Source organism: Helicoverpa zea, chromosome 3 (genome assembly GCF_022581195.2).
Source record: "Helicoverpa zea isolate HzStark_Cry1AcR chromosome 3, ilHelZeax1.1, whole genome shotgun sequence".
NCBI classification, from domain to species: Eukaryota; Metazoa; Arthropoda; class Insecta; order Lepidoptera; family Noctuidae; genus Helicoverpa; species Helicoverpa zea.
This window is the reverse complement of record NC_061454.1, coordinates 5,803,038-5,825,470: the sequence shown is the minus strand read 5'-3', so window position 1 is coordinate 5,825,470 and position 22,433 is coordinate 5,803,038. Positions and strand designations below refer to the sequence as shown.

At 39.8% G+C, this 22,433-nt stretch overlaps 2 protein-coding genes across 5 annotated transcripts in view; one reads left to right on the top strand and one right to left on the bottom strand.

The window, feature by feature from the left end:
* Positions 1 to 22,433, top strand: part of LOC124645625 (protein muscleblind) — a 228,486-nt gene that overhangs the window by 98,273 nt on the left and 107,780 nt on the right. The gene's annotated exons all lie outside the window — the stretch shown is intronic.
* On the bottom strand, positions 14,012 to 15,019 carry LOC124645627. Its single transcript, XM_047185439.1, has one exon. It carries the CDS (start codon positions 14,860 to 14,862, stop codon positions 14,104 to 14,106), a length of 759 nt encoding a protein of 252 aa, XP_047041395.1. The 5' UTR covers positions 14,863 to 15,019; the 3' UTR covers positions 14,012 to 14,103.

Sequence of the window (22,433 nt, the reverse complement as noted above, 5' to 3'; positions counted from 1 at the left end):
ATAAAGTAATACTAATTTCATTTAGAAGATGGCTTTAAACAAGTTTCGCAAATGCCTTCGTTCGTTTTATAGCATTTGTGCGCGCGGCCGGCTGACGGATTTTGATTTATCATTTTAATTTGGCGAGCGGTGACGACGGGCCGAGGTGTGCCCTCGGGATCCCGCGGGATTCGCCAGGCCCTCGGTTTAAATTCAAATCCGTTGTATTAAATAATTATTTTGTGGGTACATAAAGTAAAATTAACAAATAAATTCCCATTATAATTACTGTAATGAATTTCTTGTTTTGTTTTAGAAATGTAGCCGAATCTCTTTATAATTTGTGTAATCGCTTAAAAACGAGTGCTTCAGTCAGTATGGAGCAGTGAAGCGGCAACTTATGTAAATGTAGGGAATGTAAAGTCACACATGGCCGTTAGCGTTTGGCTGGCGATGGGGTGGCTCGGCAGTTAGCAGCTCAGCGCGTGGTGACGTCACGCATCCCCTACCCCTGCCCTTCGCAGACGCCGTCGCCGCCGCCCGCCTTCATTTGTTTTCTGGTGTCACTTCTTATCTCGTCTCGCAATTATTACAATTTGTCCGCTCCTCCCCTTATCTTAGGGAGTTTGCTACTTCAGCATAAAGGCAACCGACTTCAGCAGATTCACAAGATCATATTGAGGAGAAGTCCTACTTTTTCTAATTTTCGCCGCTGAGTTTTTTTTTTCAAAACTTTGAATAATGACAATGCCGTAAATTGCAGAGGTGGCCACGAAATGCCGCAGACAGGCGAGTTCGTTGTTTGTTGTTTTGCTGACTTCACTTTTTCATCGCTCGGCCGACGCTTCTTGTTTTGATAGGGCCATTTCACTCGACGAAGATTTTTATAATCAACCTCTCCTCCCTGAATATTGCATTTGAACTAAACGAACAATTTATTTGGATCAACGGAATTAAATTATTTATTTTCCTAACCTGGCTTAGGTATAGGGTTGTTTTAATTTTATTTATGTAGGAGCTCAGACAGCTTTCGATTGCAGACCGTAAGCATCAACCCCGGCAGTTGTCCGTGTTATTGTACAACAGATAGTGTATAAGCTCATTTCGTACAGGTGTACATGAATTAACCGCTCGCATCGGCGGTCGTTAGTGCTGCCGATTGCCTCAAACGCGCCGACTCTATATTTTTATCGCTCCTTCGGCGGAGGGGAGAGTCGCGTGCGCTCGTTGTCGCGACAAAATGTTCAATTTTAGATACAAATAAAAAAGGTCGGACGCGTCGCACAGAATATTAACGGCGCACAATATGAACGTAGGCATCCGGAATTCGCGTCAAAAGTGCCAAAACGATGTTATTCTTTTCCGCGCGGAGGTAATAAGCGAGGCGGTCCCAGCCGTGCCGCGGATATGAAATGCAGAAATGTTTATGGCACGCGATAATGGGAAGGCTTCGTATCCGATCCGGGTTTACGGATGAAAGGATCCACTCGTAATTAGAATCCTTAAGGCCTTTTGTAATAGCGTAATTGTTTCCCGTTGTCGCCTCGGAGCAAGCCGTTATCTCTATGAATGGAACGACTCGAATACAAAGAAGCGACTGCAAGCGTGGCGCGAGACGCTCTACTTTCAGATGCGAATTTTTATAATGTGTTATATCGGGTACAGTTAGAGTAGAGATTCGAGTGCGGTGTCGCGCCGGTGACACACGCGTGATGCGTCACGGCGCGGAGTGATTGAGAGCCGCCAGTTGCAGCGCGCGTGCCTGCGCCGACCTATGCCACGGATCGCACGCCAAACATCGTCACTTCTAATTACAAGCGTAACTCAACAATGTATCACTATGCGAAACACGACCAACCGAAAAATAGAACAAACCACCGCCCACTCTGCCATCCCACTAATCGAAACACTAAATTAGATAGATTTATAACAATACCAATACATAATAATGCAATAATTAGCTCTCTATTGAATAGTTAAATGGCCAGGCAGTGGCCTAATTGATCCTTTCAAGTAGTTTAATCATGCGGCGTTTATGTGTAAATAATACATAGGTAGTGAGAATAGCGATAGTATGTCAGAGTTACAGCTGTAGGCACTCAAGTAGACTCCGGCGAGAGCTACACGGACACACGGATCGGCACACCGCAATAACCCCGGAGCCATGTTAACACGCTTACAGCAGATTTGCCTACGAATTGTTCAACTCTGCAATTCGATTGAGTTATTGCTCGACGGACCATCAACGGTAATAGTATTCCTAATTGGCTCAGTTAGATTATTTAGCTCGTGTGTTGTCCACGATAGCCCGCGGTCATGTCCCGCGCGCACTTCAGGGAGTGATAAACTGACATTCCCGGGAATTCCTGCATAATATCAGAGGTTCTTGGTCTCTTATTATAGTCCCAGTAGCAGTGTAGTCCGTACCTACTTCGGCTCAATACGTGAGTTCGGTGTGGTCCTTCAATAGACTCCTGTAATAATATTTGCATACAAAGACGATCCCGCCAGTGCTTTGCGCTTTGTACGCAAATTTGTAAATTTTCCACGAACTGCTACTACTTTAAACATGGACTCTGCCTCATTGTACCAATGAATTGATGCGTTAAATATAGATGTTATCAGACAAAACATCGGTATATAGTCCTTAGGGAAAACTTAACAGCGTTCTGTTTAAAGTAAAAACTTGTACCTACAAGTTGTTGTTTAGACAATAGTTAGCGGGGTTCTACCTACGTAAGAGATTAATTGCAACAACTTTCGCTGACCGAAACATGCAGGACGCTGGAAGTAGGTGTGTGAGGGAGAAAGCAGCACTTCACGGGAGCGGAACAGAACGGATTAAATTGCAAGTACGCTGATGTATTTATAGCTGGGCTGGAGACAAACGAGCGCGCGCGTGATGGACCTGCCTCGTTATGGGAATTAATCGAAGTTGCAGCCAACGGCACACCTGCACCGTCTAACTGAAATATGCTTTGCTGCAACACTGTTAAATCTGGAAATCTTGGATCTGAACGACAACGTGGAATTTACATCGGCTTACAACGGTTATTCGTCAGCCAATGCAACTGGAAACAATGGCTCTTGTGCAACGTGATCGTGTAATGTATCAGTGAAAGGTCAGACTCGTGTTCTATGTAACTGATTTAATAACGTTGACATTTTTAATAAGACAACCTATTATTGTCAAGCTATGATTAAATGGTAGACAGTCACTCTTACAATAAAAGGATTACCTATTCTGGAATACAAGTCCAATACATATATCAATTCTCTCTTCATAGGATAAATTGAATGTAAGCCTGTAGGGTTGTAACACACAACAACGGTGAATTAATTGAAGTAACTATAAACCATTTCTTAGACATTGAAGAATTGGATAAACTAGAAAAACTAAACTAGAAAAATTAAATAGTAAACAGTGAAACCACATCAGAAGATACGTTTTATTTCCAAAAATAAAACTAGGGACACAAAAGAAAAAACAAAAGTTCGTACTCGTTCCTTAAAAAAGCCGCCGTCAATAGCTAACCTATTCAAATTAAATAAGACCTCATTCGACTAACAAAGATTTGTCTTGTCTTTACTCGAAAGTTAGACAATAATTTCCATTTCCGAAGTAAAACCAATTTAAGAATACATAAGAAAGAGATTTGCATTACAATTTGGCCCCCTCCTTTACTTTTACCTCAATAGGTCTGTTTAGGAATAGACAGACTAAAGGAAACTCTTAGTGAAACCGCTGAGCTAATGATAGAAACAATATATTGCAGGTTTACGTGACAATACAAGTTGTTCGGCACGTCTGTGCACATTGAATTGTTCAGTTGGATCATTATAGTTGGAACGGCCACCTGCGCCCCACGCAGCCTACATGAGCTAAAATAACCGCGAAATCGAATTATTGGCCATCCGCGACCATTCAATACGACTACGCACTCCTATTGCTATTCCGATACGTTGGCCAAATACAGTTTCCGAGGTAGATACTGAATCAATTATGATCGCTGAAACAAGTACGTGAATATGAATGAAGCCTTCATTCATATTTCAGTTGCAAGGAACTAATAAACTTTGTGATGGTTTAATATGCACGATAAAAATCAAGCTTTAAAACTTAACTCCATTTTAACGACGGAACTTCGTGATCAAACAGAATCAAATCGAAAAGCATTTCGTTGGGATTTGTGGTAGTTTTTCATCGTTTCCCCCCGATAAAGCAAAGCGAACAACGAGAAAATTCGAGTCAACTGTTAAGCAACAAAGGCCGCTTTGATTCACGAACAATGCAGCGAGCAGTCGACGGCTGGTATTGTATCGCGTTCGTTACATACAATATTTATGGCGTCTACAAACAAAACTTGAAGAAGCTAAGTGGTCTAAGTTCGCGCTAATTTAAGAGTTGTGCGCTCTAGCAGGCGGAGCGAGCACGCGGCGCGGCGCGGCGCGGCGTGGCTCGGCGGCCGCACGGCGCCTCCGCGCTGCCACACTTTGTCATAACTTAGTCGGTTACGGCGCAGAGCCTGCCTCACAGACACATACTGCTTCATTTAACGCAGCTTTTGTTCTTACTCGCGGAAGCTAATCAAAATGTACGTGCATATGGGGTCTTTTCCACCGTAATGAAAGTGTCACCACTCCGTTGTATTGTTTTCCAGCAATAAGTGTTCTGCACCCGTGTATGTTTGTTCAGATTAAGTTGTAACGATTTGTCGCAGTTAATTTGTTTCTGTTGAGGGAGGGCGACCCGGTAATCACACACTGTCTTAGTGGTAATTTTCGCCACTTATTTTGCTCACACGCTTTCCTCATTTATCTCACAAGCCATTTTGGTCTTACCACAAAGTAATCAGTTAAAATGTAAACAGTGTCCATATAAAGGCAAACTTTTGTCTTACATAAACTCCTGGCATTAGCTGAAAATTAAAATGTTGTTAATATTATTAAACGCAAATAACATTTGGTAAACGCGTCGGGCGGTTAAAATTGCGCGTGTAAATTAACATAATTTAAAATTCAAAACCGTATGAAATACTTCATAGCGGAGAGCTCGCCACTGAAAGGGGCATATTTAATTCTTTTACCAGCACTTCCCGAGGAATGAGTAGCGTAAAAATCCTTCAAGAATATCAAGCACGTTTCGACTTGACTTTAGAAAAAGAAAAATACGGGTAAAATAATAAATAGCGGTATAATGGCGATCTTCACGCGAAAGATTAGCCACAAAAGCCAGGGGCTTAGCAGTATTTATAAGGAGCGTTAGCGGCACGCCACAGGACGGATCTTGAAATGTTTCTCCTGCCTCACGACTTCACAAAAACTGTATTTTCTTACGTCGGATAATGCATGAGGAAAATTCTGTCAATGAGTTTTATTGAATATCTGCTTCGTATTACTTGTCTCACTTGTCAATCGAGGGTTGAATGCTTTTCATCAAACCTGTCAGTACATGTAAATTGAATGTGTTTCTCGTAATAATTAAACAGAAACATAAATACTTTGCAGTAGAATTTAATTGATTTGAGAGTAATAAATTACAAGCCTGTTAATAAAGCAACTTGTCTCACGTACAAACTAGCAGCGGATGCAGTTATTAATCAAGTGGCAAGCTAAACGCACTTGATTGGCGCGTCACTAGTTAATGCTACTTTAGTCCAGTTACCGCTAGGCTGGCATCGCGAACATTTGGACCTAGTTACTGGCCGGTCCCAGAGCGGAGCCGCGTGCCCACAACTTCGCCATAACTCGTTTACTCTGGACCACCTAATTTGCTTGCCGACTGCGAACACCAGTCAGCTTGTCAGTATAATTTATAGCATCTTTACATGGAGTTCAGCGCTGTTATTAGAACTTTTGTTGCTTATTTATCTCTACAAAGTTAGGATAGTAGTTTACAACAATATCATAATTCCAATTTTCTTAGATTTATAGCTCAAGAAAAACTTGGCTGCTTAAGTTGATAAAACTAGTTAAAGCTTAAGAAATAGTTATTAGCCTAAGACAAATTTTAAACGTGTAGAACTTAGTAGCTTTATTATAAGTTGCTTTAAGTAATTATCTATTAATTCCAAGAGTTCTGGAGATAACATTTCACTAGTACGGCACAGACCACGTGACCTGAATAATTAAATAAATGTTTGAATTGTGGCAAATGAGTGCAGTGATTGCTGGAAGCATTAAATCTTGCAACGAGGTGGTACTAAGGTGGGTAATGAATACAAACTGCGGGCCGCGTGTTTAGCACCGCAGTAAATTAAGGTGGGAGTGTGCGGACCGCGAATTGGAAACCACTGCCGTGAACTCGCGAGGAGGCAGCGAGAGCTCCCCTGCGCATCGTTCCCCACTATACCTTCGATTACCTAAGAATCTAGAGGATATGAAAAAGTTATTAATGCAAAAATAATCAATACACTTAAACAACCTTTCGACTTCTAGGATTGAAAATAACTATCACAATTTCCTTTAACACAAAAGTAGATTAATACCGTGCAATTTGTCAATATTAATGTACATGCTAGATATAAATGTTGACCGACATAATTCGATGAAAACCATTAAAACAATCAAACACTCTCTTTGCCGTAGATCCCCGTATACCAGACACTATAATAACAGTCGTGCATAAGTTTCATAGGGGTTCGAAACTTCGAAGAATTTGTCGTGAATATTGAAGAGCCTAGTATTGCACAAGTACCATACACAATTTGCAATTACGCGAGTTCGTGGAAATGGGCGAATCGATAGGGGTCATCGGCACCATGGGCATCATCCATGAGGTAGAACCCTCAAGAGGGTGTTTGCCACACATTACAACCCTCCCCCTTCGCCCCGCGCGGCATTCCAGGAAAACATTGCAAGCCCTGCCATTCTTTATATTACCTGTGGCAGGTACGTAATTATTTATGTTCCTAACTCATATTCCACAAATCAGACCCGCTAACGGAAATTGAAATTTGCACTGCTAAAAGAAACAAATACAGAAATAAGATGCAGTTTCTGGCATAGTCCTTTGTATCACTGTTATTTAAGTAGATTGTCGCATTCAAACCAAATAACGTTTGAATAAAGATAAATATTAAAACAATTTGATGTTGTCTCGATACGCCGGTATTCTGCCGCTTCCACACGCATTGTTCTCTTGTCTGTTGTCTATTTATCTGAAATCGCATTGATACTTTCCTGAAATGTTTCTATTGAACCTGATTCTTAGAATAGAAACGCGAAAACTTCTTTTCCAATTTTCTCTCAATGGCCATTAGGATGAGAAATGTAAAGTAGATTCCCGGACGAAGTCGAGATATGTGTTCGAGAAGAATGAAATTTCGAACTAAACTGGCATCGCACCGGCGCGCTAGGGTAGTCCCAGCCGACGAAACGACATCAGGATGCAGACTTTTTCCAAATTATTTGCATGTATCACGTTACTGCACGGTTATCTATATCTAGAACTGTTTTGTGTTTTGAAAATAACATAAAGCTGGCAATACAATAAAGGTTTGGCAATATTATATGTATGTATACAGTATATCCCAATTCGATTTTCGTCATGGCGAATAGTTAGAGACCTAATATTCTTTGAAGTTTCTTGACATGACTAAAATCTTAGCCAGCATGACTAAAGATATCCCGTTGTTATAAAGGCGGCAATACAAGTTGTGTCCACAACAAACAGGCCTCTCAAATCGTGACTTAACGCAGTGTCAACAGGTTACTTGAGTCGAGTTGACAATCTGTAATTTAGCGCGCGCGAACCAACTTGCGAACGGGACCCCTCGCTTATTTGCGAGCCCACAAGTTACTTCAAACTGTTCAGACTAATATATAACGTGCTTTACAGTTCTAAGCTCACGACCCGTTACGTCGATTCACCTGGATCCTTGAAAACTCGAGATTGTATTTTCAGGCAAGCTGTTAAACTTGTTATTACGCGTGGCAGAATGTGATTAAACCATCGTGAGGATTGAAAACTTTAATTATAGCATGACCCATTATTGGAGAGGGTCTTTCAGAGATTAATGTTCACTTACATTTAATGAGATATGCTAAAAATGAAAGGAGTCGGAACAAGACAGAGCGGAGTTGAAACGGTAATCAAAAATAGTACTCCAGTGAACATTTGATTTGCATAGATGGAAAAGGGCAGGAGAAGGATGATGAATATTAATAGTTTTACGGCAGAGAAATTAATCCAATACACCGCTTCATTACAATGATCTAACTGCAGCTGTTTCAGTGAAAATGTAATCAAGTCATGCAATAATGGAATACCTAGAAGTTATTTTATAAACGTTGAACAGACTAATGCAAATTAAATGGACGATTCTTTGTAGTGCACCATATTTTCATATTAAGACCAGGAGCCCCTGCTGGCAAATACAATTTGTTCTTACAATGGAAGTTACGGTGGGGAGAGATGATAGAGGGGGCGGCCTACCATCGTTGCAGTTTTAAAACCACTGATCACCATGTCTCTCCAAATCATGGAGAACAAAATGAGGTTTTTCAAATTCCTTCAAAGTATAGTAGGCGTCTTCTGGGTACCAACTAGATTGCACATTATATACAAAAAATGAGATTTGATCAACTTACATAATGTGTCAATTTTTTTGTTTCAAAAGAAGACCTTTTATTCCTTTTGAAAACATTTTAATTCGGTTTCAAACGAAAATGAACACTGTGTAAGCTGTCAGCTCATATTTTTTGTGTGCATAGTCCGGTGCTATAACTGGTCACGGCTGCATTTTTATGCAGCCATTCCACATTTCTAATAGACCGAGCTCATTTTAAAGTAAAAGTTTGAAAAATTTAAATTTACACCGTAACTCGCTTGAAGACTTATAATTTGTTCTGAAAGAAAAACTGGCCTTTCATTCCTTGCATGTTAAGAATAACTTACGTTTTGGATGTTCTGACATACCTTCATAAAAAGTAGCCGAATTGAAATAAAATAATGTAAGTAAAAAAAAGATGCACCAAACAACAAAAACTATTATTCCCTCAGCAAATCTTCCATATCAATCGCTTACGATGCATAGTCGCACATTCATAACAAAATAAAAGTCTAAAAGAAGTAGCAAAGGGCAAAAAAATACATATCGCATCTTCACTTTACTCTTTGATCGAAGTCTCGGAGGTCGCGAGCTAGTGAGTTTTCACCGTTATTTCTTTAGCTGAGAAATCCCCTCGCACAAGTTTAGTTAGGAATTCCGTACACCTATCTTCGTATCGCACCACATATTTTGTGTAGACGGGAGGCAGGGGAAGTTTCCGTTTCCTTGTGAAAATCTTCCCCGACGCGTAAGTATATTCTGTAAGGGCAAGCTTTCGTAAACCATTATTAATTTTGATTCGGTGAGTTCAAAAGATTATTGACGTAATAGACCAAAACATTGTTTTAATTAAAAGCATTTAAGAGAGCAATCGACCCTATCCTTTTCATTATAAGAAATTCTTATAATTTCCAGGAACTGTCCGCACTGTAAATTAATTTTGCCTAGAGTTTCAGAGGTACCTAGATAGGTATGTTAAGTGAAAAAAGGAGGACAAATACCGTTGGTTTTCGGTATGAATATGGTGTCGCTTCGCCGCGAATACCTCTCCTGTGTAATATTGGGAAAAACTTGCGGGGCGACGGATAGTTGCGGGGGTCAAGTTAATGATATCGCCGCCATTTGCGGACGAGTCCCCGCTCCGAATTGCGCCCGGGCACGTTAATGGGCTCAGCTACAGCACTCTGAATATTTTAAAGGACATTCGCTGAAATTACTACAAAAATAATGTCGCTTTGCTTGTACCGAATTACCCGAGAAACGGTTTAGAGACCGGCAATAAATATGCACGGAATCCTCTTCCTATTGCCTCTTTGGAGATTGCTTTTCGGATTAAACATTTTCAGTCGGAGTTTTTAGCTGAGTTTGATCATAGTCTGCAAATTGTTATCTCAAGTTTCCCGTATCGTGTGTGTCTAGTATCGATTTGTCATAAAGGGAGCGCTCAGAGAAGTCAGGTTCACTTACGACTGTTTCAGTGTAGCGAGCTTTTAAATAATAAATGAGTCTCAGTGATAGAAGAGAACGAGAGCGTGTGGGCGGCGCGGGTGCCGACTGAATATTGTGCAGCGATCGCGCCCGCTCCCGCGCCCGCGTGCAGACAGCGGGCTACGTGCGCCGCATAATGCACCGTCCCGTGCAAAATTCACAACTACGTACCCTCCGGCAAAATAAATTTACTACCTCTATCTTATTTGCTCTAATTCGCGAAAACTGCAACTCGAAACTCCGGTCTCGCTGTAATGATCGTACGACACCGTTTGCAGAATTAGTGATGAGTAGCGAATGTTTCGTTTGGACTATTAATTTGTTTAAAAAAGAGACGGTATAAAATTGATGTCTGCGGTTCTATGGAGAATGTTATGAAGTTCTTTTGCATTTTGCAAAGTGCAAAAGTTTTATACGCGCTCGTGTATCGGGGCACGCGATGCATGCGAACACGGAGACTTCCCCTAACTTTTTCACTCCGGATTTCTTCATTTAAATAATGTTTCCTCAACTAAACGCATTTTGCAAGTAAGGTGATAATCTAGTTCTTATTCTTATTCTTTATTGCACACTTAACAATACATAATAAAAATAATAAAGACAGTTTATGTACAATGGCGAGCTTAACCCAGAATTGGGTTCTCTTACAGCCAACCTTAAAGCCATGGAGAGATTTGATAGTGGTAGGGTAGATTAAAAAGTGCACAACAAACATTGAAAACTAAGCAAAAATATCAAATAACAATATACTAAACATATATATGTAGTAAAACTACACAATACATAAACATAATACATATAAAATATATATATATATATACATACAAATATAAATGTCATTCATGTCGATAAATAGTATTCCTTTACTCGTCTCTTGAATGCACCCAACGATGGGCTTTCGCGTATCGAATGTGGAAGGGAATTCCACAGTCTCACAGCACGAACAGTGAACGATCCATCATAGCGGCTCGTAGTGTGGGAAGGGACACGAAGAAGGAGAGATGAGGAAGTGCGACAAGGTTTGCCTCTCGGAACAAGAAACTCAAAACGTTCCCGAAGATATCTTGGTGAGCGAGGATTGTAGAGAAGAGAGAAGAGAAAAGAAAGAATGTGAGCATCTCGACGCCGCCGAATAGGCAACCACTTCAACCGACTTCGAAATTCCGACACGTGGTCGTACTTCCTGAGCCCGAAAATGAAGCGGATGCACAGATTCTGCAGACGTTCGAGCTTATCTAGAAGTTCCTCAGTCGCATCAAGGAAACAGACATCAGCATAATCTAAAAGTGGGAGAAGAAGCGACTGAGCGAGAGTAATTTTTGTTGAAAAAGGCAGGAACTTTTGGAGCCGTTTGAGAGACTGAAACGTGCAAAATACTCTCCTGCTTACTTCCGCAATGTGTTTACCCCAAGACAAGTGACTGTCCATTAGCACACCCAGGTTTTTGACGTGCGAAGAGTAAGTTATAGTAACATTATCGTACAAGAGCGGCGGAGGAGATTGCAACCTATTTAGAAAATATCTGCCACCAATAATGATAGCTTGAGATTTAGAAGGGTTGACTAAAAGTCCAAAGCTCTTAGCCCACTGACTTATGTTGTCAAGATCATTATTGATGGCATCAATTGTCCTAGGAAGCTCCTCAAGATTACAATGTTGATAAAGCTGCAAATCGTCTGCATAGAGATGGTAATGTGAAGTTAGTGACTTTGTGATGGCGTTAATAAAAACGGAGAAAAGTAGAGGAGAGAGAACGCCGCCTTGAGGAACACCCGCAGCAAGATCACACCACTCAGAGGAACCCTCGTCAGAGCGAACCGACTGCGAGCGACCTCGAAGATAGGAACTAAACCACGCAATTACAGACGGAGATATATTAAGAGAGGAGAGGATACCTAGGAGGATGTCAAAATCAACTGAGTTAAAAGCACTACTGAAATCCAGTAATACCAACACAGTTAAGCGCCGGTGCTCCATTGCCAGTCTGATGTCATCCGTAATTTTCACCAGAGCGGAGACTGTGCTATGGCCGGGACGAAAACCAGATTGGTATGGACTCAGCAGGCTGTTAGAGGAAAGAAAGTGAGACAGTTGATTATTGACAACACTCTCAAGGACTTTGGAGAGGATTGGAAGTATGGATATTGGACGAAACTGGGAAACGGAGAAGGGATTGGGTACCTTGGGTAAAGGCAATACATGGGCTTTTTTCCATGCTGAAGGAAAGGAACTGGTAAATAGGGAGAAGTTGACAAGATGCAAAATCACAGGAATAAGTATATCAAGAATGGGAAGAAGCATTCGAAGATGAAGCCCATCATCTCCTACTGCTTTTGAGGTAATGGATAAAATTGAACGCTTAATATCCCCGTCAGTAGCTGGATGGAAGGAAAATGAAGTACAATTTGGCAAAGAAGCATTTGACAGATAATTGAGAGTGCACGATTTAACGTTGTCATCCAGCGTGACTGGCGACTTCGAAAAATGTGCGTTGATCGTATCAAGATCTATATCGGAAGCGCTATCATTAGCAGCCTTGCCGATTCCAAAAGACTTGAGGAATTGCCATACTTGTGCCGTGTCAAAGTTTTTAATGGAGTTATGAATATGGCGTCTCTTTGCATCTCTGCACAGACGATTGCAGCGATTCCGCAGCCTCTTGTACGAAGTCCAGTTCTCCTCACTGGGATCACTTCTATAACGTCGTTTTGCCCTGTCCCTTTTCGCCATCATCTGTTTAATATTTTCCGACAACCACGGGGCCGGAAGATGTCTCACTCTAACCTTTTTGAGAGGAGCATGTTTGTCGAAGAGATCCAACACCAACTTATTAAATTCAGAGACCATTGTGTCTACATCATTGCAGTCGTAAACAGGAGACCAGTCAATATTGCCCGCATCTTCCCTCAAACGATCCATATCAATGTTCTTGAAACTGCGAAGGAAGAGAAATTTGGCTTTACGTTTAGGTGGACGAATCTTATAAGATAAAAATAGAAGATCATGGTAAGAGAAAGAGGCAGGCAGTTGCCCATGGGTGGCTACTTTGCTGTTGTCGGATACTAGAATGAGATCTAGAAGAGAAGGATTACAGTGAGGGGCATGATGAGTAGCGTTAAGCTGAAGGATATGCATATCGACAGAGGAGACAAGAGAACGGAGTTTGCGGCTGCGCACATCATCTTTAATCAAGCAAGTGTTGAAGTCTCCGAGGATAATAGTGTGTTCATATAAGGGTGTGAGATGCTCGAGCTTTGCCTCAAAAGATGAAAAATAATCGATTGTGCATAATGGATTGTAGAAAACCCCCAATAATAATTTGTTGTAATTAAAGGTGACTTCTATGAACAAATGCTCAGCAGATTTGGAATAATCACTCGGAGACTTGTCAACGATTTTATATGGCATGTCACCACGAAGATAAATGGCTACCCCTCCGCCGCCCTTGCCAGTTCTGTCGTTACGCACAAGCTTGTAGCCGGGCAAGGAGTATTGAGTGGAAGGGAGTGCTGGTTTGAGGAATGATTCTGAGACAAGGATAGCATGGACAAGGCTGGAGTCAAAGGAAGTTAGCAGGTCCGCATGATGAGCAGGAATGCTTTGGGCATTTATGTGAACCATGTTAAAGAAGTTGCGGTATGGTGAAAAGGTAGTAAAGAGCTGATCGCGAAGATTTACCGTATCATCACTGAACGCACTAGCAAAACTCTCATCAGATGCACAAGACGACGAGCAAGAAACAAAACTATCATCAAAATGATCAAACATGATAAAAATAAGTAACAAAAAAAATATATATATATATATAAATAGTTCTTTTAAAAATATAGAACAAACAAATAAGCTAATAAAATATTAAATAACAGTTACCTGCTATCTCAACATCTCGATGCACTCGCCAGTTAGTGTAAGAGATCAAAAGACACGTGTCTACAATGTGACGTTTCTGAACGAGTCTTGACCAAGCATGATTGAATGAAGTAGGTACAGGTTATGTCAAAGTCAAAGTAATAGGACAATAACAGAATAATTAACTGTGACCGACATAGAAATAAATAAAAAAAAAAAGAAAACACATTACAAACTATTTTGCTGGCCGCTTCGGTCTCTTCCCCGACGGAGTTTTGTTGGTTGGTGACCGAGCGCTCGGACCTGGTTCACTAGCCACGGTAGCAGACATCGGAAATTGCACCACCAATTGCTGCAGCTCCGCCAAGCATTCAATCTTCCGCCGTGATTTATTTGGAAGCAGTATGACAATCTTGCCCTCCGATGTCCAGCACTCCTTAACGCCAAAATGTTTTCGAGCGGCAACAAATGTGTCATGTCTAGGCTTGGTCAAGAACTCGGAGAGAACCAGCCCGGAGCCCTTCAGTACAGTCTTGCTCCGCCATACATCGCTGCGCAGGCTGTAGCTCTGGAACCGGATCAACAGAGGCCTTGTCTTGCCACCATCTGCTCCCAAACGATGACACGAAGCAATATCCAATGAAGAAACATTGCCCAGCTTCATTTTATCTGTCAGAACTGAGACGGCCCGGGACATTGTATCTTCGTCCTTCTGCTCCGGCAGACCATGCAGAAGAAGAACCTGCCTTCGAGAAGCCATCTCATGTCGATCGAAGCCCAGTGTCAGCAACTCAACCTGCATTTTAAGGGCACTCATCGTCTTCCAGACGAGACACTTAAACTCGGTGTAATCACGGGACAGGCTGGCAATGGACTTGTGAGAGGCTTCAGTGGTGCCAGCGTTCTTCAATTCTTCCTCATAAGCGGCCATTCTTGAAGTGAAGGTGTTTGACAATTCTTCCATACAACTAGTCAGTTTGGTGTATAGGTCCATGTTGCAAAGAAGTTTTAAGTGATTTTGAAAGTGATAGCAGGTAAATTAATAAAGAACTGAGTGCATCTAAGACGAGTTCAGTGTTTTAGTGCATTTGCACAGTAAAATAACTGTTTTATATATTTTTAAATAAAATAATACAGAAGAGCACTTTTTAGTTGTGTTGTCTTTCAAACTACCCACACAAAAAAAAAAAAAAGAAAAAAAAAAAAAAAAAAAAAAAATAAAGTTTATATAACAGTAGCGAAGTTTTCCATATCTACATATTGTACTTATCTATATTTAAGTATTCTTCGCAATAACGCACTGATCGGGTTTAAAGAATCCCATGTTAAATATTCAATGAAGTAACTTACCTAAATGAATTCAGTCAGTTAGATGAAAAGGCGCAGAAAATCAGTTTTTCAAAGATTGTATGCAAAGCATAATGCAATTCCTTGAATAGTATTGAAGTTCTTTCTATTTATTGTCCTCGCTGAAGTTCCACTATTTATTAAAAAAGTTGGGGCTCAAGGCACAGCCCACAGGTCTCCCGGACGTGGCAAATACCTGACCCGCCTACTATTCTTTTGAATATAATATTCGTGGGCGATTTGCGAAACAAAGCGTCTTGTGTTGTATCTTAAACAAATGTATGGTGTACAAGCTACCGGCTGACGTTCGGTCCCCCTACACTACACCCCTTTTAAAAACATTGCTTCGGTTATGAGATTTGAATAAAGTCAAAACCTTTTGTTGTACGTACCCTTAAGGATGCATAATGTTGACGTCATGGATAATTTTATGAATTTCGGGGATATTGAGCAGTCTCTGCGTTCAGTCTGTTGCTGGGTTGATAAAAATGGTGTAGCTAGGTACATGTTTTGGTAAGCAAAAGTTTTTCAGATAGGAATATAAATTATTTGCCACATGAAATCTATGTCTGACAGACATACATGATTAACATGTATACCTGTAGTTACCCTTACTTTCTAAAACACTTTAATGTAATCGCAACATCATCCATTAATTAGGTATATTCATAGCTTATAAGGTTCTCACTAGACCCTACCATGCCTCAAGTTGGTGTAAATACAGTGCATACTTATTTCTAATGATACAGCTATAATCCTTAAATAAACGCTTTTGTATTTACAATCCCTGCTGAGGCTGAACAGCTAATAGTAAAGTTCAAATGTGTGCCTTATGCCTTTTAAAATAAAGATCACTATTCTGCCCACAAAACTGCATCACCGCTTGCATTAGATCATCGACATTTTGTCATAATTATTCTCGAAACTGTTATTGTATACTGAATCAGTAATTTCTTTGAACTATGATATATTTTTGCTAAGAATTTTCCTTAGGTTTTTGTTTTATCGTAAAAAATCATTAGGTCACCAAGTAAGTTCAACAGGCACCTACCCAGACCAATATCTCACTCAAGGTGCTATGCTCACAATGTGAAAATAGTGGACCCACCCAGTGTATAGTTTTTTCTTCAAGCTTTCAAGGCAATCATTGTAATTTATAAGTTAACATTGCTGTCTCTACTTATATTATTTAACATGAACATATTAATAACGAAAAATTATTACTCGACAGATATACAGTCTGCTAACTTATATTTTTCTCTACCAAGAATCTTACAAAACCGTTATTCGGTTCCGAACATTGATACATAATAAGTTTAATACAGCCTCCTTACTGCCTTGTAGGCTTCGTCTGTACCCTGGTCTTATTAATGTGCATAAATATCTGTTCCCTGCCACCTCGCCCCCAATTTAGCGCCAAAACGTGGCGCTCGCGCTCCTAACAAATCAACCTGTTCTAAGTAATTCATTCGGCATTTATTCATTTTTACCAGCCTACCACAGTATGGATATAATCTTAGCATTTTTTTTTCCTAAGACAAGTTTCGGAAAATCTAAAAAATATAGAGTAGACTTTACGAGATGCCAAAAAATCGTGAAAATAAAATAACCAGAAGGACTGTAACTCGGACGTGCACGAATAGTTCCGTACTGTAGTGTTCGCCCTACCTGTGTCTCTGTAATTACCATCCGATAATTAGGATATCGGCTCGCTTGCCCACATAACGTCTTACTCCCGTGCCACACACTCTCCCGGTTTCCCGCCAACTGGCCATAGAGTATAGTGTGCACTCTCCGCGTCTATGCGACAACGAGACGACAGATATCGGTGATAATACAGTACACTACATCCCTTCCTTTGTTTAGTAAAAACAAATTAAACTCCGTCACTTTGCCGACATCAATAACCAGTCTGGTGATCAGTCGATGGACACCGATATCCCGCCTGTTAGTCCATGTGGAATCAAACAGTCTCAAATATTGCTGCACGTTCAGCCAACGAGCACTCATATTGCACTAGCGGCAAAATCAAAATGAATATAAAAATAGATAAAACCAAACTGTACCTGCCTATTAATGGAATATAATAAATCTTCATACTCCCAGTGGTTTCCTCACATTTTACTCTAGCTACCTACTCCTTTCCCTTTTCCTTCAAATGACCAAGTATTGCCTTTGCCCTTGTCGGGCTTTGACTGAATAATTTTACTTCACTTACTTGTAAAACAGTTTCAGAATGCATTGTCCCAATGTAAGAATTTTATTTCTAGCTTCAGAGTTGAAACAATAATGATGAAATGAAGTTTTTCCTGACGCTTCGTACTTGCGATTAAAGCCCCGTAATGACTTTTACGTGCATTTTACTAGCGTAGCGTTTGCTAGTGTTTTATAAACAACCGGACAACTTTGAAATGTCACTACAGTCGAATCGTTTTACACTGACGATTTATGGAAATTATTACCTTTACCTTTTACTCACACATTACCTTACCATTACCACTTTCAATAACCTTACCAACAAGTTACCGCCGCGCCGTTTAAAGCAACCTTTGAGTGTTACTCAAGGACTCCACGACAGTGGAACGTGACTTTTAAGTCCATGCCAGGCCCTGCCATTTTATACTTGCACACAACTTATACGAATCCTCGCGAACCTTGCTGTTCGCACCTCGTAAAGCTGTACAAGACTTGCACACAACATATACGAATCCTCGCGAACCTTGCTGTTCACACCTCGTAAAGCTGTACAAGACTTGCACACAACATATACGAATCCTCGTGAACCTTGCTGTTCGCACCTCGTAAAGCTGTACAAGACTTGCACACAACATATACGAATCCTCGCGAACCTTGCTGTTCGCACCTCGTAAAGCTGTACAAGACTTGCACACAACATATACGAATCCTCGCGAACCTTGCTGTTCACACCTCGTAAAGCTGTACAAGACTTGCACACAACATATACGAATCCTCGCGAACCTTGCTGGTCGCACCTCGTAAAGCTGTACAAGTTCTCGCCTCTCAGGCATATAGGTACATATGATAGTTTTACTATCTAATACTTTCGCGCAACCTTACGATTTCTCACGGACCTTACTGTTAGCAACAGTGGAACGTGCCTCGCAAAGCTTTACGAATATAAATATAATAGTTCTACTATTTAATACTTTCGCGCAACTTTACGATTTCTCACGGACCTTACTGTTAGCAACAGTGGAACGTGCCTCGCAAAGCTTTACGAATATAAATATAATAGTTCTACTATTTAATACTTTCGCGCAACTTTACGATTTCTCACGGACCTTACTGTTAGCAACAGTGGAACGTGCCTCGCAAAGCTTTACGAATACAAATATAATAGTTCTACTATTTAGTACTGCCGTACGATCTCTAGTTTTTCAAACATGTACATAAATACATAGTAATTATGATCACACAAACGTACGTACCCGGTTGACTTCCGCAGTGGGCCCGTGAACTAGCAGATTTCTGCCAGTACCTACACATACATAATGACTAAAAGTAGAATTATAGTTCAGAAGTTTTTTTTATTGATAACAACATAACACAATAATTTATACGGTTGTACCTAAGTGGTAAATTGTGTCTACAAATGAAATACCTTTGTATTTCCAATCTGCTTTTCAACGTGTCTAGGTGCCAGTATACCTATTATACCTACAATGTTTAAAACTTAAACGGTCGAAACGCAGCTCTCCTGACGGAAAAGATATCTCGTTTACTCATGTTGTATCGTTAACTATTCTAAAAATTGTACTACTAGGGGAATTACATTTAATCTCGATGACAACAGAGCACTAACAGTTTAGTGCACTACTAATGTGTTAAGGTAGGTATTCCTATCAGACTCGGAACCAACCTACCTAGCAATCATGTTTACATAGTTACAGATCGCTTAGACCAGCCACCGTTCACATCTAATTTGACACCCCATTGCAAAATTATTTAAATTATTACAAATGAAATTAATAGCAAATGCTTAAAGCATAATATGAATCAAACTCAACTAATTTTGGTAACAGTTTCCTTTTATTAATTGAGGGTGGAATATTTCAAAGCTTTATTCCTTATCTCAGCATTGCAACAAGTAATCTGGTTTTCAACCGTATGGATCAGCGCTGGCACTTGCATGCTTCTGCAGATACACTCTCTAAAAGAATTCTGATATACCTAAGCTTCGAGCGTTCATGAGTGTCCAGGGGCGCAATTCTACAAATTTAACTTTAGTGCTATGTGTACGTTACGATTATAACGTAGGCACCTATAAAGCCGTTGCTTTATAGTTACGTTCAACTTATCAGATTTTAGGATTTTAGTTAACAACTACGTCGTGCAACGAAACGCGCTTTGACAGGTGTCATCAGCTTTGTAATCTGTAGCTGTGACATTCAGTGAAACGACAAAACACAAACAAACACCTTAACATAGAATAGAATCCATCAATAGAGACTCTCAACTACTGTTCCTCCTCCTTTCATCAAAGTGAACAGCAACTCACAAACAGCGCTCCCGTCGATGCACAATTCCCCCTGTAGAAACGATCGCCGACCCCTCTACAACGTCCGTCCACCTATAGATTGGCCGCAGGATTCCCAATTCATGCGCCCACCAACGCCGAATAGAAACCTAGAACCTATGAAGTAGGTACCTACTTAGTGAACAACCAAGCGCCGCAGATAAAATGCAGGTGCCACAGGACCCAGGCAGCTCGGTGCCGCTGCTTTGAAAATTTCAAGAAACTGTTCGGTCAGCAGGCATCTCCAGGTTTCACAAGTGGGTGGCAAAGCAACAACAACAATCAGTATGCCAAGAACATTTGTAGCCAACAACTGAGAAGGCTACACATTGTACCTACTTCAAAAGATAGATGTATTAATCTCAAATCAATAAATGGATTCTATTTCATGTCTTGGTTATGTTATTCTCCCAACAACTTTCTATGTAAGTTTATTTAGTTTACACTTATAATTCTTGTTGGGCACTGCAATACTGTAAAGTATAATTTACAAATAAATAGCAATATTACAATGAGGGCTACTCTGTTAAACTGCACCAATGTCAGTCAATTGTGATACCAATTAAAATCCACTCGAGCCTGAATCTTGAAGGTTATATTTTAGAAGCACAAGCAATCACCAAATTATGAAATCTAAATCATTAGACAGTACCCAGAGTAAGTATCTATATTGAAACTCCTTCCATGTTTCATTCTTATAAGATTTTGTCACAGATGTGAAACCCCAGTTAGGTAAATAAAGCAGCATTGTCCCAACAAATCTTAATGGGAATTAATTAAAGTACAAAAATGCTCCATTGCTTAGTTCCTTAAACTTTTGGTCTAAGAGTTTCATATTCACCTAAAATACTCAAATTAGGATTATGAGTTAGGATGTTTACCAAAGATTCTATCTATTGAATACTAAAAGTTTTGATCCACATTTTCCATCTAATATTGCTGTTTGGTACTGTTTTCCTGTTCTGCATCTTCTGAGATATCTCTGTTGTAACATAACAACCTCTTTAATACTGCAAAACAAACTAAATTAAAAGGATTAGAATTATATTCAGGGTGACTGAGCAACCGTTATAATTAACATTAACTAGATAGGCAACCCACTGGAAGCGTTGACGGGTTGGAATGTTGTACATATGTGCATACATACCAGTACAACTGGGTAAGTACTTCAACATGCATAGTCCAACTTACAATGGTCCTTCAATGTGCTATTTGTTTAACTAAATACCTAGCACATGTTTGTCATTTATAGAACAGTTGACTAAAGGTACAAAACCACCAGTTTGTTCTTGTAATATCCACTATATTGTAAGCAAGTCTCTTGAAGTAAGTTGGTACCAGAACAATGTAGCAAGTAAGTAGTTAACTAGACTCTGGGAGGGAAGCTAGGTTTGGAAGCTTATATTATCCAAACCACCAGCACAGAAAATCTGAAATTAATCAAGATTTAAAGAAGGTACTCGTCCAGATTAACTTTCAAATACTTAAAATTACTCAATTCAAAACAGATTATTTAGTAGAAATAACTACTTAATTATTGTAGTAGGGAGTCGCTTACAAACTCAAGGTACTTATAATATTATGCACTCAGTTCACCAAATATTTCACTATATTACAAGTTACAAATTAATTTGAAACTTTCAGTCATAATTGCATTCCCAGTTATTATTTCTTTTGCTTTATATAACTTGGTTTGTTTAATTTATTAACTTCTTAAAATAGTTTGTATAATAATTTTCTCTTATAACTTCCTAGTTCAACTTGCATTGTATAACTTTCTCAAAGTCAACCCAAAAAATATTGTAAACATTTCTTTTTCATGTTATTATCGTATGTATCAATACATACAAATTGTAACACCTATTATGTTTTTAAAAAGAGTAACCATGGAGTTTCTTGCCCGTTCTTCTCCATAGGAAGCTACTTTTGGAATGGGCAACTAGAAGCAAACTTATTTATAATTTTGATGTTCGTAAGTGCTTGTAAAGGCCTACATGAAATAAATGATTTGATTACTTTTCACACTTTTATAGTCAATGGGGGAACCAAAGATTATTTACTTTATGATAGGAACTAGGAACACAATGTAATTTATCTTTCATAAAGGAAATTACTCCCACGACAGATGTTTGGCTGTATGCTGTAATCATAGCCATCATGTAGCATCACAGCATTAAAACGATTTACTGATTCGCACCAATCTTAAAACAAATGAATGTTCTATGTTCAATTGGTGAAAAATACATGAATTTCATACGCAATGTGATATTATGATACAGGCTTTCTGGAAAACCCTTATGTGATGAATATACAGTACAATTACTAACGTACAACTTACTTATATGCTTCAAAGAACACACAATTAAACTTTCCAAGTAAAACCTAGACATGAGCACTGGTGTGAGATTCTTTAAAGTCTCATACAATAATTTATAGTCGAGTCGGTGACTGGATACCATACTAGCATCCTTACTAGAAACTTTAACTTGCACGTTCTTTGGACAGACGGCCAATTTGTTCAGATTTCGGCTGTTTAGGGGGACTTCTAATCCGCAAACTGAACTTACCATACCTGCCCCTTCCTTTCTTTTCAATTCAAAAGAAATAATGTTCGCTACTTACAGACACGCCGCCAATATCATATTTTCACTCGTCGCCAAATGTAGTGTTCGCCCTACCTG

Excerpts from the sequence above, each read along its gene's own strand:
- LOC124645627 (XM_047185439.1), bottom strand. The coding sequence starts at position 14,862 with ATGGACCTATACACCAAACTGACTAGTTGTATGGAAGAATTGTCAAAC.